The 12,516-nt window shown below is 38.8% G+C and overlaps 1 protein-coding gene across 2 annotated transcripts in view; it reads left to right on the top strand.

Moving 5' to 3' along the window:
• Positions 1-12,288, top strand: part of DST (dystonin) — a 310,119-nt gene extending 297,831 nt beyond the window's left edge. For both annotated transcript variants that reach the window (XM_009879834.1, XM_009879835.1), the window contains 5 exons: positions 2,580-2,697; positions 5,924-6,123; positions 6,590-6,700; positions 9,511-9,634; positions 11,045-12,288. In XM_009879834.1, the coding sequence (XP_009878136.1) occupies positions 2,580-2,697; positions 5,924-6,123; positions 6,590-6,700; positions 9,511-9,634; positions 11,045-11,310 (819 nt within the window). In that variant the 3' untranslated portion in view covers positions 11,311-12,288. The remainder of the gene's footprint in view (positions 1-2,579; positions 2,698-5,923; positions 6,124-6,589; positions 6,701-9,510; positions 9,635-11,044) is intronic.
• Positions 12,289-12,516: the final 228 nt, after the last annotated feature.

Raw genomic sequence — 12,516 nt, 5'->3', positions numbered from 1 at the left:
GTTTCATTTTCAGAAAAAAATAATACCTCTGCAGTCAGACTGATTAAGAACCTAGCTGATTGTTGGTATTTTATATACTAATGCAGTGAATCATTGAATATGTATATTAGAAATAGGCAAATTAAATTTGTTGTTTCAGTTTAGACTGTTCCCTCTCCCAAAGTGTTTTGAAAGAGCTGTGGCAGATCTATAATGTATTGGAGCTGTGTTTAAGAATACTTTTTGTCAGTTGAGTCATACCGCGATGGCACTGTACAGTGGTACAGGGAGGAGACGCTAACCAGTGCTCGCTTACTCCTGTGGTACGTACTGACACACAGCTTCTTAAGTTGTTAAATCATGCTTGCCTGGTAAGAATGGAAATATCTTACACAAACTGGATACTGGATACTGTTAGTATCTTATTCATGTTCTTATAAAGGCAATAATATCTATAATCCATTCTGGAAATGCTAGTGTTAACAGCATTAGCTATTTTAAATTTAGAAATATTGAAAATGTAGATGCATTCTTATTTATTGGCAAAGACTGTTGAAGTATAGAAGAAAGCACAAAGATGAGTGGATAATCTTACCACATGCCTGAAGCAATATATCTAAGTAATAATTTAAAATGCTTTCCACGTATATAGAACAAGCCTCTATTTGAAAAGACTATTTGAAATTATGTTAAGGCTCTTATCTGCCATCTGTACTTTCAGATCTGGGAAAAATACAGCATTTTTTGACAGCATCTAACTCTTACTGGTGCAGAACAGCATCATAGTAAAAATCACCTACAGCGAGTTGGCTAAGGCTTCTCTAGTGACTGTGGTGTTATATGGCTATTGTCAAGAACAGGCCTTTTTGTAGCTTAAACTAGACTTCCTTTCTGGTTTTATTCCACTGTTTTTTACCTCTGATTATTTGAAACATTAAATACTGTTTAAGGAAAGTTGGTATACAGACTATTTTAAGAAGGAAACGGACTGAGTTACCATTTGGAAAAATGCCTTGATAGGTACCCTGTGTTATTTTCCAGGAGCCCCACTGTCTGAATTAACCACAGCCTAGACAGGCAGTTTCCAAAGGGTACTGTATCTGACCCTTGGTATAGTTGCCTGATGGTGTCTAACTGAAGAATTAAGCTGTGATGGGGAAAAAATAAAGAAAAGAAAAAAGATAGTATCTTTAGAACCTCTAAAAAAGTTATCTATACAAACCAGCCAATGAAAATAAACAGCATCAATTTGGATGCCATTTCTTTTATTAACTTTGATCTACATATGTAAAATGGTTCCTTTTTCAGCACATATTGAATACATTACTAAAAAGCCCTTACAATAATGCTCATGTGAATGTTATTTATAACAAAAAAAGATATTATTGAATTAAGCAGCAAGCTTTGCTTTTGTTTGGTTCCTAAAAGTAATATTCCTTTAAACTTACTCTCTCTTCTCGGCTTAAGTAGTACCAAACAACTAAAGTCATTTAACAAGTAGGGAGCACGTTTGTGTGGTTTGCATTTAAAGCATTTCAGTCCCCTCTCTGGAGCAAGTAGGTACAGTTGAACTATGGCCAGCCTTCTCCAAGGGTCAAAGATTGGCCCAAAGAGGTGTATTTGATTCCCGTTGGTTTCAGTGAGTGCTCTGCATGTTTGTGTGTGAGAGCACTACACTTGACCTGATGATCTGCTATCAAAATAAATATTTTAGTGGCATTGGCAAAAAAGTACTGAATTCTTCTGGTTAGCTTTCATGAGATCGTGGGGTCAACATTTTGGTCATGTTTTCTTTGATCCAGATTTGAATGGAGATACAGATTTTGTTACACAGGTTTCAGGAGCAAAACATACGTTAGGCCTGGCCGTCAGCCCAAAGGAAGAATGGGCTCGTACAAGAGTTGTATGAAACAGGTTTTTGTGCATATCTGAATTGTGAAGAACCTTGATGTGTAGACAGAGGAGTGACAGTTTATAGCAAATGAAAATAATTATAGCTATCAATCATTCATTACTTTGTTAATGTTCCCTTCCCCATGTGAGCTTCGCTATAGGTGAGCGGTGTCAACACCATACCTGAAAATATTCCTATAAATGAATCAATTGATAGAGCTGTGCAACACTCTTAATGCATTGATTTTCCAGCCCACATACCGATCATTTAAAGCAATGCTGCCTTCCTTTCAGCTGCCATCATTAAATTATAGACTGTTGCAGAAGAGAGTTTGCTTAAGATTTTAACAGTGAAATAATGCAAATAGGTCTTCATTAATTTGCACAAACACAGACTGTAACCAATTAAATAATGTGTTACTAATTTTGCTTCCTTTATGAGCTCAGACATTTCAGAATCAAGCATAAAATTAAACCTGAGATTCTTTCTTACCGTCCTGCCATCTCCTTTGGATTAATGCAACAGCATCTGATTTGACAAATCTTAACAGCTTTAATAATCTGCATAAATAAATCTGATTTTTTAGCATATACTAATAATTAAATATCAAAATAAACTTTTTGAAGTGTCTGATTTTTAACCTATCAGAGTTGAACTGCATCTGAATGAATGAAAACCTGAGACTGTTGTTTGATTTTTCTTACAGTTTGGTGACTCTCAGCAACTGCGCCTTGTTCGTATCCTAAGAAGTACAGTCATGGTTCGTGTTGGAGGTGGCTGGATGGCACTTGATGAGTTCTTGGTGAAAAATGATCCTTGCAGGGGTATGTAACACCACTGTTAAAATGGACATGCAGATAATTATTTGGATATAGTCACCATTCGTTGTCTGAAGATGGAGATTGAATTGTACAAAATGCCAGTCCTGTAAACATCATCTCACTAAATGTCACGTAATGATCTGTTTTTGTAAACTTTAAATCCCGTGGTTAAGATCCTCTTCACTTGCACTGATGTCTAGAATAATTGTGGTGTCTTCTGTGCAGTTCCTCCAGCATTAGAGTGGTGTAATTAAGAAGTTAACTTAGCCCAGCTAGAGTTTATGGCATGTAAGCTGTTTGTATGACTTGGCAGAAATAGCACACAGAAATGTCCAATAAAACCTTCTCGGCAAGAGAGAAGTTTTAAGGCAATAAATCAAAATAAGGCAATTGAATCGAAGAGTAACAACAACAACACAAAAGAACCCCCAACTTCTCTAGCCAGTGGCTGTGCCCGGGCTTTCAGGCTCTGTCTGTGTAGCCCTGTCTTTTCATTGGCGTACTCCCCAGAACCACTTTGCGGAGCCCTGAGCCTTGTACAAAGCAAGCGGAAAATGCTCTGGTCAGAAGGGCTTTGTGCTCTGGGGAAGCAGGGAGTGCTCTATCACCATGCTTTCCAGGGCTTTCTATCAAGTGCATTGTTTTATCAGTACACAGCAACGTAACGACATCTTAAGTTTGTCGGAAAGCCTACTTCTGCAGTGGGAAAGTAGGGTCTCTCTGGCACCATTCTTGGAGGAGCAGTTGGAGATAGGAAAGAAGCCATTTGTGAAGGGAACGGGAGAGATACAAGTCAAATAATAGCGAGACTAGTAAAATTGCAGAAAGTATAATAATGACTATAATGTGTTCAGAGTGAGCTGACATTCTGTAACTAGGTAATTCTGTCCTATTAACTAGCAGCATTAAGTCTACTGCATTTTTACCTTCCAGGAGTTCTGTAGAATCATAATCAATATTGTAATAGCACGAGAACAGCACAGAGGAGTTCAGGAGAAGCAAGTGAACTAGTGAAGACGCAGCCATGGGCTGTCCTGTAGACCTTAGTCCAGTGTCAGCTATCTCACACAGCTTTTACTTTGGGACCAAGGTTTCTTACGTTTTGGTACAAACCTTGAGAGGGTGGAGAGCTTGTATTTGTAGCAATTGTCATGCTAAGTCAAGGATGTTAAATCCAAAAAGAAGCTACTGCAAAACCCCATAAGGGCTGACAGTGTGCCACTAAGGCTTAGAAACCTTTGTCTACAGGCTTAAAAGGTACCTATAAAAGTTCTTATCATGGTATCATAAAAGAGCTGTCATAACTTTGCAAGGACATCTGTGAGTTTTTCAGCAGTATTAAAACCAGTCCTTTTGCTTACCAACATATTGTGTGTATAGTTTACTAAAGAAACGTAACAGTACTGTTACATTCATTCGTGTTGGACCACAGGTCTAACTGAAATTTAGCACCTGATTCTGCACCTGCTACTAAATGAGCATCATTTATGCCTGCAGAGAGCCATCCTTACTTTATAGTTTTCTACTCCCGTTCCTCAAAAGTGCATGGTAGTGGAAAATGAAACATGCCTTCATTGGAGGGTTAACTTGGTTAGTTTTGATGTATCCTGAACATTTTTCTGAGGCCTGCTGACAGGTAGACTATTGCAATTCCTACTTGGGTTGACACCGAGATACAATACTTAGTAACTATTTAATTAATTTATTGGAATTCCTTATTACTGTCCTTGAATTAAGAGTCCTTTGGAACTTAATGCCCTCTTTAATAATCCTTGTATTCTCTATATTTCTATAGTATTTTCTGTAGTATGTTATCCCTTTTACATGGGAAATACACGAGCAGATGAGTAAGTCAATGCAGTGGGTCTAAAGGAATACCGATCTCTGTGAAATCATCTAGAGACCGGAACTTGCGCATTGGTACCTAGTCCTAGCCTTGGTGAAGTCAGTGGTCCAAAGCAGTCGTTGCTGTCAGTGGTGCAGGATCAGACTTTTTCTTAGGCACTTCACCTAGCAAATCTGCATTTCCACCAAGGGCTTCTTGTGTATTCAGATAAATCACATTTCAAATAATTGTTGTCATAAACAGCTTTAAAAGTATTGGACCTAGTTATATAAAATAAGTTTAGCTTATATTCTTTATGTCAGCAGATAAATACCGTTACACACGTATACTTGGAACTGCAGCTGAGTTTATCCAAGCACTATCTCCTTTTTGCCTAGGAGACCTTTGAGAACTCACCTCAGAGCACTTAGAGACAGCTTTTGCTCTGAGTCCTGTCTTTTGGCCTGGTGCTCTGAGCCTCTTGCATATGCAGCTGCTGTACTTAATTTCTTCTCCTGCTAACAATTTTCTTTAATGTGACCCATGTCCTGTGTCATTTTTTCTAGTTCATCATCACGGGAGTAAAATGTTACGTTCGGAATCAAACTCTTCAATTACCACTCAGCCTACTATAGGTTGGCAAACCCCTCTCTTTGTCTCCTTCTCCTCCTCTTCTCCTCTCTCTTCATTTCCTTCCCACTTTATTAAAATATATACTTTTAACAATATGCTACACCCATCACGTTTAGCTTAATTTGTTCCTACATGGGCTGGTGCTTTGCGAGCTAATTTTTTTTGACACGCTTTAAGAGTGTTTCAAAAACAATTGTCATTCACACTGACACAGTTAAACGCTAACATGTCTTGCATCTATTCTTGCAGAACATTCTCTCATGTGTGTGTTTGTATGTGTGTATGAGTGCTTAACCACCAATTACCTCATCATACTTTGGATTTTATGTTCATCATTGCATGTTGCCAAACTACATAACTTCATAGTTTTGAATAAATATATTTGCTGCTTTCCTGTAATTTGTCCTTAGCAATTTTTTCTGGAACATCTAAGCAAGTATTATTTATTATGAATAGCTGTAGAGTTAGCAAAACTGCTCATCAGGTTGTGTCTATGTATTAATAGTTGATTGATTAACAATGATTTAGCACGTTGAGCATTCCATTATCACGCTGACTTCCTTTGACAGTGGTTCATTCCTTCTGGCATAAAGTATTAGAATAAGCGAGTCCTGCACATAACTCTTCTGTGTCCAAAATAAATGCATTACACTGTAATGCATTTCATTTATTGTTAAAATATGTTGGAGTTGGCATGGCAAAAATGACAATAAACAGCCTTGTGATGACAATTTTCATATTTGACTAAATGAACACCTTTCTTTGCTGCAGCTAAAGGGAGGACAAATGTGGAGCTGCGTGAAAAGTTCATTTTGGCAGATGGTGCCAGTCAAAGCATGGCAGCTTTCCGACCACGGGGCCGGAGATCACGCCCCTCTTCGAGGGGTGCTTCTCCCAACAGATCTACTTCGCTGTCAAGTCAGGCTGGCCAAGCAGCTGCCCCACAAGCAGTTGCTACAAGTACGCCGAAGGTAAGGAGAAATGTACAAAACTGCACTGGTTAACAAATGGGGTATAGATTGGGTTTGGTTTTTTTTTTCCTTGCTCCAGCAATATCGGTGCTTTCCCTAGCTGATAGGGAAGAAGTGTCTCAATTTTATTTCATAGTCTAGGGAGGATCTGAGAAGTCTTTTCAGTGTATTTCCTCTACTGTTTGTTTGCAACATGAGAATAGAAGAATTCTTTACATTTAAGGTGCCTCATGAGCTAACTGGCAATTTGGGAAATGCTCTGAAAGAGCAATGAACCTGTCCATTTCATTTAAAAAATAAGCTCTGCCGTCTCTTCGTTCCAGAACATTTGTCATCAACTCTTTCCGCTTAGTTTTTATTTCTGCTATGAGATTTGATCTCCTTGTGAAAGCCTGGGTATCCTTCTCCATGACGTTGTTTTCCATCTGCTGTCCTTCACATTTTGATTTACCATTGTTTCATACAGACACCCCATCATTTAACACGCAACTATGGTAAACCATGGTTGACAAACAGCAAAACGTCAACTCCTTCTAAGCCACCAGAATCCTCAGACTATCAAGGGTCATCTGCAGAGGTACAGTAAGGACAGAGATTCTAGTCTAATGACCTTCCTTCACTAAAACTGTCACTTCACTAACAGCCACTAGAGTTACAGTGCTTCACAGCTGCAACATACTTTGCATATTAATGCATTGTCTTTATTTTAGATCTTTGTCAAATTATTTCTTTCCTTTTTTTTTTTTTTTCCCCCCCAAGTCTTTTCATTGTTGTTGTTCTGTTTGTTATGGTTTTTGATATTTAGGAAAACTCAACCTCCATGAACTTATGTTTAAAGGGCAGATGGTTAATAAATCATAACAGTATGCAATGAACTGGATGAGCAAATGTGGAAAAGTACTTTTTTCTTTTTAATAAAGCAGTTTATATACTTTGCAGGTTTCTTTCCTAAAATTGTTTACTTTGAGTTCATAATGTACTGTGATATTAATGAACTGTGGGAAGGAGTTTAATAAATTATGGTCTCCAGCGCAATAACACTAAAGAAAGAAGTACCCAGTCACTGTGAAGAAGATGGCACAAAAGACTGACTGTGATATAGAAATATTTCCAACAACTGAAAGTTTCATTTAGGGGGGTAGTGACCAATTGTTGCTCTAATAAGATAGCTATTTGATGACTTAACAGGAAACGAGCTTTGGCCTTATTTCCAGCCCATGACTTACATAGAAACTGCTAGTGTAGCAGTTAGGATTTTGCTGGCAATCAAGCTGTATGAGCAAAATTTGAATGGGCTTGGACCCAAAGTGTCTCCTCTAACGTCGTTACAGTCAGTGAAAAGATCACAGCTGGATCAGGCTGCAAAGTGACTCGTCACTTGTAGAAGTTGCTCTTGCCCTGGGTTAGATGGAGGTGCTCGGTGAGGGGAAGCTTGTCCACCTCTGTTATATCTGCTTTTCACATATCTGTGCTTTGATGGCTATTGCTATTCGTGTGACACCTTTCAGTGCTAAGTTTACATGACCTCGGCGTGGCTTTGCTCAAAGATGCATAACGAACTTTTCACTCCCTCCTGCTATGCAAGCGGGAGTGCTACTTGTGCATACTGCAGGCATGTGCGTACAGCACTTCAAGCACACAGGGCTGTTGCTTAGAATGATTAACAATAGCACAAAGTTGAGTCAGTTGTCAGTTTCTAATATATTCCTGTATTTTCTTTCATCTCTTAGCTGGTAACTGAATTGTAAGATTAATTGATGGTACTTTAAAGGTTTTATAAGGCATGGAAAGGCAGTGTTTTCATTGAATTACAGTGAGGTGGAAGCAGTTGGCATTGATTTCAAATGGGGGCACCGTATTTCTCACCTGCTCTTACAACTGCCAGTAGTTTCAGTGAGTTTCTTTTATGTAAGCCACCATGTAAGTGGAACAACTGGGGTGGGGTAGGTTGCAGTGAATTTCTGAGACATTCTGCTGCATTTTCTGCAATTATGTATTTTATATGTAGACTGCATTTGGGTTTAGGGCCAAACTGAAGAACAAGCTTCATCTCTTTTTCTTCTTGCACCAGTGATTCTATCCCAGTGCTTTGCCCAAAGTGCAGCCGCTCAGGGGGGGGTAATGGAGAGCGGTCTCTTTCTCCTCATCCTCCCAAGCAGTCTCTGTATAGCAGAGATTTCTAAGGTGTGGCTGACTGGTTGTTGAGCACTTGCACTTGGCTTTAAAGAGAGTTTAACATTGTGACCATCCCTCTCAGAGCCAGCAGATTGTCTGCTCTGTGGCATCTCAATGCTCTTTTGTTCAGATGTACCAGAAACGGTCCAAGCTGGCAGCTGCCAGGCCGGCTTCTGCCAGGCCTCTGTCCGGTGCTTAGCTCTGGGTAGCTCCCAACACACTCCTGCGTCTTGGTTTTCGGTACCTAATTCTACCCCACCACTGTATGGGGATCAAAGGCACAGAACACAGGATCCTGGGATGCAGGCCACTCAACATGCCGCATTCGTCACTGCAGTGTTTGTTCTTCTTTTTGGATATATACTTAGTATTTTTGTGTTGAGCAAATGAATATGAAAACTGTAGTTTTTTCTCTTATTTGCATACAGTATGTTACATGCACTTTGAGATTTGAGAATTTAATTCTTGTGGCTTTGAAAGAAATCTTCGCATTTGGGGCAGACTATAAATCAAGACTCATTTTATTTTAGAAATGAGAAAGCAGGCAGGGTAAGACTATGGAGTAGAGACATTTCAGGCAATGTATTGACAAGAAGAACTTTTTTAGTTAGTCCTATGTCTTTTTTCTGCTTTTTTTCTAGCGAAATGTTTTGAAATATAGTAGGTTTGTTTTACCATCAAAATATTCATAACATTCAAACAAATGTATTCACCACCTGTAACCACAGTCGGAATGGTAGAAAGTCAAGCTCTGCAGACATAAAACCTCAACTACTTGTCTCTATTTAAGTCATGTACCATCAACTAATCTTATGACATAAAACCTCAACTACTTGTCTCTAAGTCATGTACCATCAACTAATCTTACGTGCTTGACTAATTATAAGAAGGTAGAATTTTTCTTTCCTTACATGCATTGAAATACACACAAAGAATACTAAAATGTTAATGTCAAGCAGACTGTTAAAGTGATTTTTTTTTGTTGTTGTTGTTGTCTTACATTTGGACCACTTCAAATACTAGCTGCTAAAGAAACGTTCAAAACTTTACATCATGAAAGATGTCGATAGTGACTCAGACCAGTATTTCAGATTCACAGTGAATGTTGTTATGATGATCATAGTCTAAGCTATGTGCTACCTAATGACGGACCTTATCTTCAGTAGTGATAACTGAAAAAAACTTTTTTTTTTTTTGTGTGTGGGTGTGAAGGGAACACCGATTCAGGGAAGTAAACTCAGACTGCCAGGATATCTATCAGGGAAGGGTTTCCACTCTGGAGATGACAGTGGCATCCTGTCAACAGCAGCTACCAGAGTTAGAGCTCAGTTTGCAGGTGAGTGTCTTGACTTTACAGCTTGATCCACCACTTGTGTGGACAGAATACTTAGGGTCACGACGGGGTGTGAGGGAGAGATCAGAAGAGTGGGAAAGGGTGAAAGTCCTACTGACTCCACATTAGTATTGCCAAGGGTGCACATAATCAGGGTAATGGTCCTCCGATCACATGGTTGCACAGCCGGTACGTTCAGCTCTGGATGTGCAAATTCATGACTGCAACCTTCTTGACAATGGTACCTCCGATGTATCTGTCTAAAGAACTAGGGAAGAACCATGTACTTAGAAAGGGTTCAGTTCTTCACAATGTTCAAGTTATGCTCAACTGCGATGCAGCAAAGGGGTCACTTAATCATGACTTGTCCATTTCTTTGGAAAGAAGAACTGCAGGGAGCAGCTGTACATGGCTTTATTAATGGAACATCCCATAGAGATATTTTTTAAATAGTATATGAAAATAGAAAGCAGTGAAGCTGTGCTCTTCCAGGATCCTCAGAGCAGCTCTGTGTAAGGGAGAGGGCTAGATGGTTAGAACAGAAGATAGCTCTACTGGCTTTCCCCCACATCTTAAGCTCTGCAGATCATACTGAGCAGTACTGGAAAATCCTGTTCAAAGAGTAGATGTCTCTTAAGTTATAGGTGATTTGCAAACTGAGCCACCGGAGATTTCAGTTTCAACTTGGTGTTCTTCACACATTCAGGGAACCAGGTTTGTCAAGATCAAAAAGATTCAATAAGTAATTGGTAAATTATGAAAAACCACATTAATGGTTTTCTATTTAAGATTCTTTGTTGTGGTTTTTTCTTCATGGCTCACTGTCTGGGCAGGCTTTCACTTTCGCAGGCTTGCTGAAAGCTCATTGACTCAGCCCTTCATTTGGGAGAATGTATACTCTGCCCTTGTTCGCTTGCAGCTTTCAACTGTATGGTTTTGACTTTTTTAAAAAAGAAGGGTACACATTTAAAAGTTGGGATATTCATCTGCATCTCCAGGGTACATATATTGGGAATCCCTGAATGCATGGAGAGGTCAGATCCTGAAATCTTTCGATTCATAGCTGAGAAAATGGCAGGGGAAAGAAAGGATCTGGCTGCTAAGTGAATAAACAATGCATGTGTAGCAAGTCCAGAAAAGTTGCCAGGATAATACATTTTTAATGAGGTGTGCTAGTGACAGGTTAACTATGTCCCAGCATTTGATCTCGCATTTCCTTTTCTTTAGTGGGAGATACGGTGTTGTTTTATGCTCTTGTTTTTAATATCAAGATGAACTTTGTTCATCATCTAGCTCACCTGCCAGAGGTCTAAATTTTAGTTTGTGCAATGAGGAATTTTTGGGGTTGCCAAAAACCTGCACCCCTTTTCCATTCTTAGCTCTAATACTGACGGATGCCTTTTCTCTCTCTAGAAACCAGAAGAACTCCAAGCAGACCTGGAAGCCGAGCAGGAAGCAAGGCTGGCAGCAGGTCAAGTAGCCGCCGAGGCAGTGACGCGTCTGACTTTGACATTTCAGAAATCCAGTCTGTATGTTCAGATATGTCAGAGACTGTTCCTGCTACAAGCAGACCGACACCCCGAGCAGGTTCTCGGCCAGGATCAGCCAAGCCTTCTAAAATTCCAACTCCCCAGAGAAGGCCACTAGCCAGCAAATTGGACAAGTCCTTGAAGAGATAATACGATTGGCTCCGTAAAGGTCTTTTCCTTTTGCGTTAAGTATTTAAGTTCGTAAGATGTAAAATATTATGTAGAAATTATTGTGAAATATCGCAAGAGGTGGATTTTTAATTCTGCAGATGGCCTTATTTGTGTATTTGTCTTCTTATTTTATGTGTATAATTTTTGTCAGATTTGTTTTTGTTTATGCCATATCCTGTGAGAAGGGGGAAGAGTTTTAATGTAAACTAACAGTTGTACACAGTAATGTGTAGAAAGTACACTAAAAAGAATTGCCGAATGTACAGTGTACTGAATGTACAGTAAGTCTCTGCAACCTGAATAAAATAGGCCTGTCACTATGACATTAGCTAACAGTAAAGGATACCTCATGATTTTTCTTTAAAAAAGAAAAAGAGAATACTAAAAAGCCAAAAGACACAGTTACACATTTTGAGCTAACTAAACAAACACTAAAGGATGTATGTCAAAACTACTAAGGAATACAAACCCACATTCACAGTACCCTTATTTATACCGCATCTCTCAGAGAACTCACAGAGTTAATTAAGCACTCGCCAGTAATATGATACTCCGATACCTTGCAGCATTTCTGTGCCATTGCTTTCAATGAGGCCAGACACATTCTGGATATCTGAACTATTATTCTGTAAGAATATCAATATAAGGTGCATTCATGTAAATGTGAGGTTTTCTTTTGCTTGAGTGGATGGTAGCACTGTATCATTGAACTCATTTTGTATCAAAGCAATTTTGCTTGCAGAAAGCTCCGAAATAAACATGTCCCTTAACTTTATTTCTATTGTATTTCTTATTTCACAGGAAGATAATTTTCAGCGTTATGTTTTAGGGTGTATATCATTTCAGATGACCAGTAATTACCATAGTAACATAAGCTTTAATGTAATTTCCCATTGTCAGCAGTCATATTTTGGTTAGCTACTGTATTTGTTTAATAAAACACTAAATTGCACATATTGAAATTACATGTAATTATTGTTGACATTATTTTCTCCATATTAAACTGGGACTTTTACATACCATGTATGAAAGGCATAAGGAGTAATTTGGTTGCTCTTTTTCTCCGTGAAATATTTTTGCCATTCGTGGATTCTTTGAAAGGATTAATAATGGTTCATTGTTTGTGGAAAAAGGATGCAGCTTCAAATGAGAATGCTGTGGAACGCCTTGGTAGATGCTGTAGTA

This window comes from Charadrius vociferus, unplaced genomic scaffold, assembly GCF_000708025.1.
Source record: "Charadrius vociferus isolate BGI_N301 unplaced genomic scaffold, ASM70802v2 scaffold342, whole genome shotgun sequence".
Lineage (NCBI taxonomy): Eukaryota > Metazoa > Chordata > Aves > Charadriiformes > Charadriidae > Charadrius > Charadrius vociferus.
This window is presented reverse-complemented; position numbering and strand designations above follow the sequence as displayed.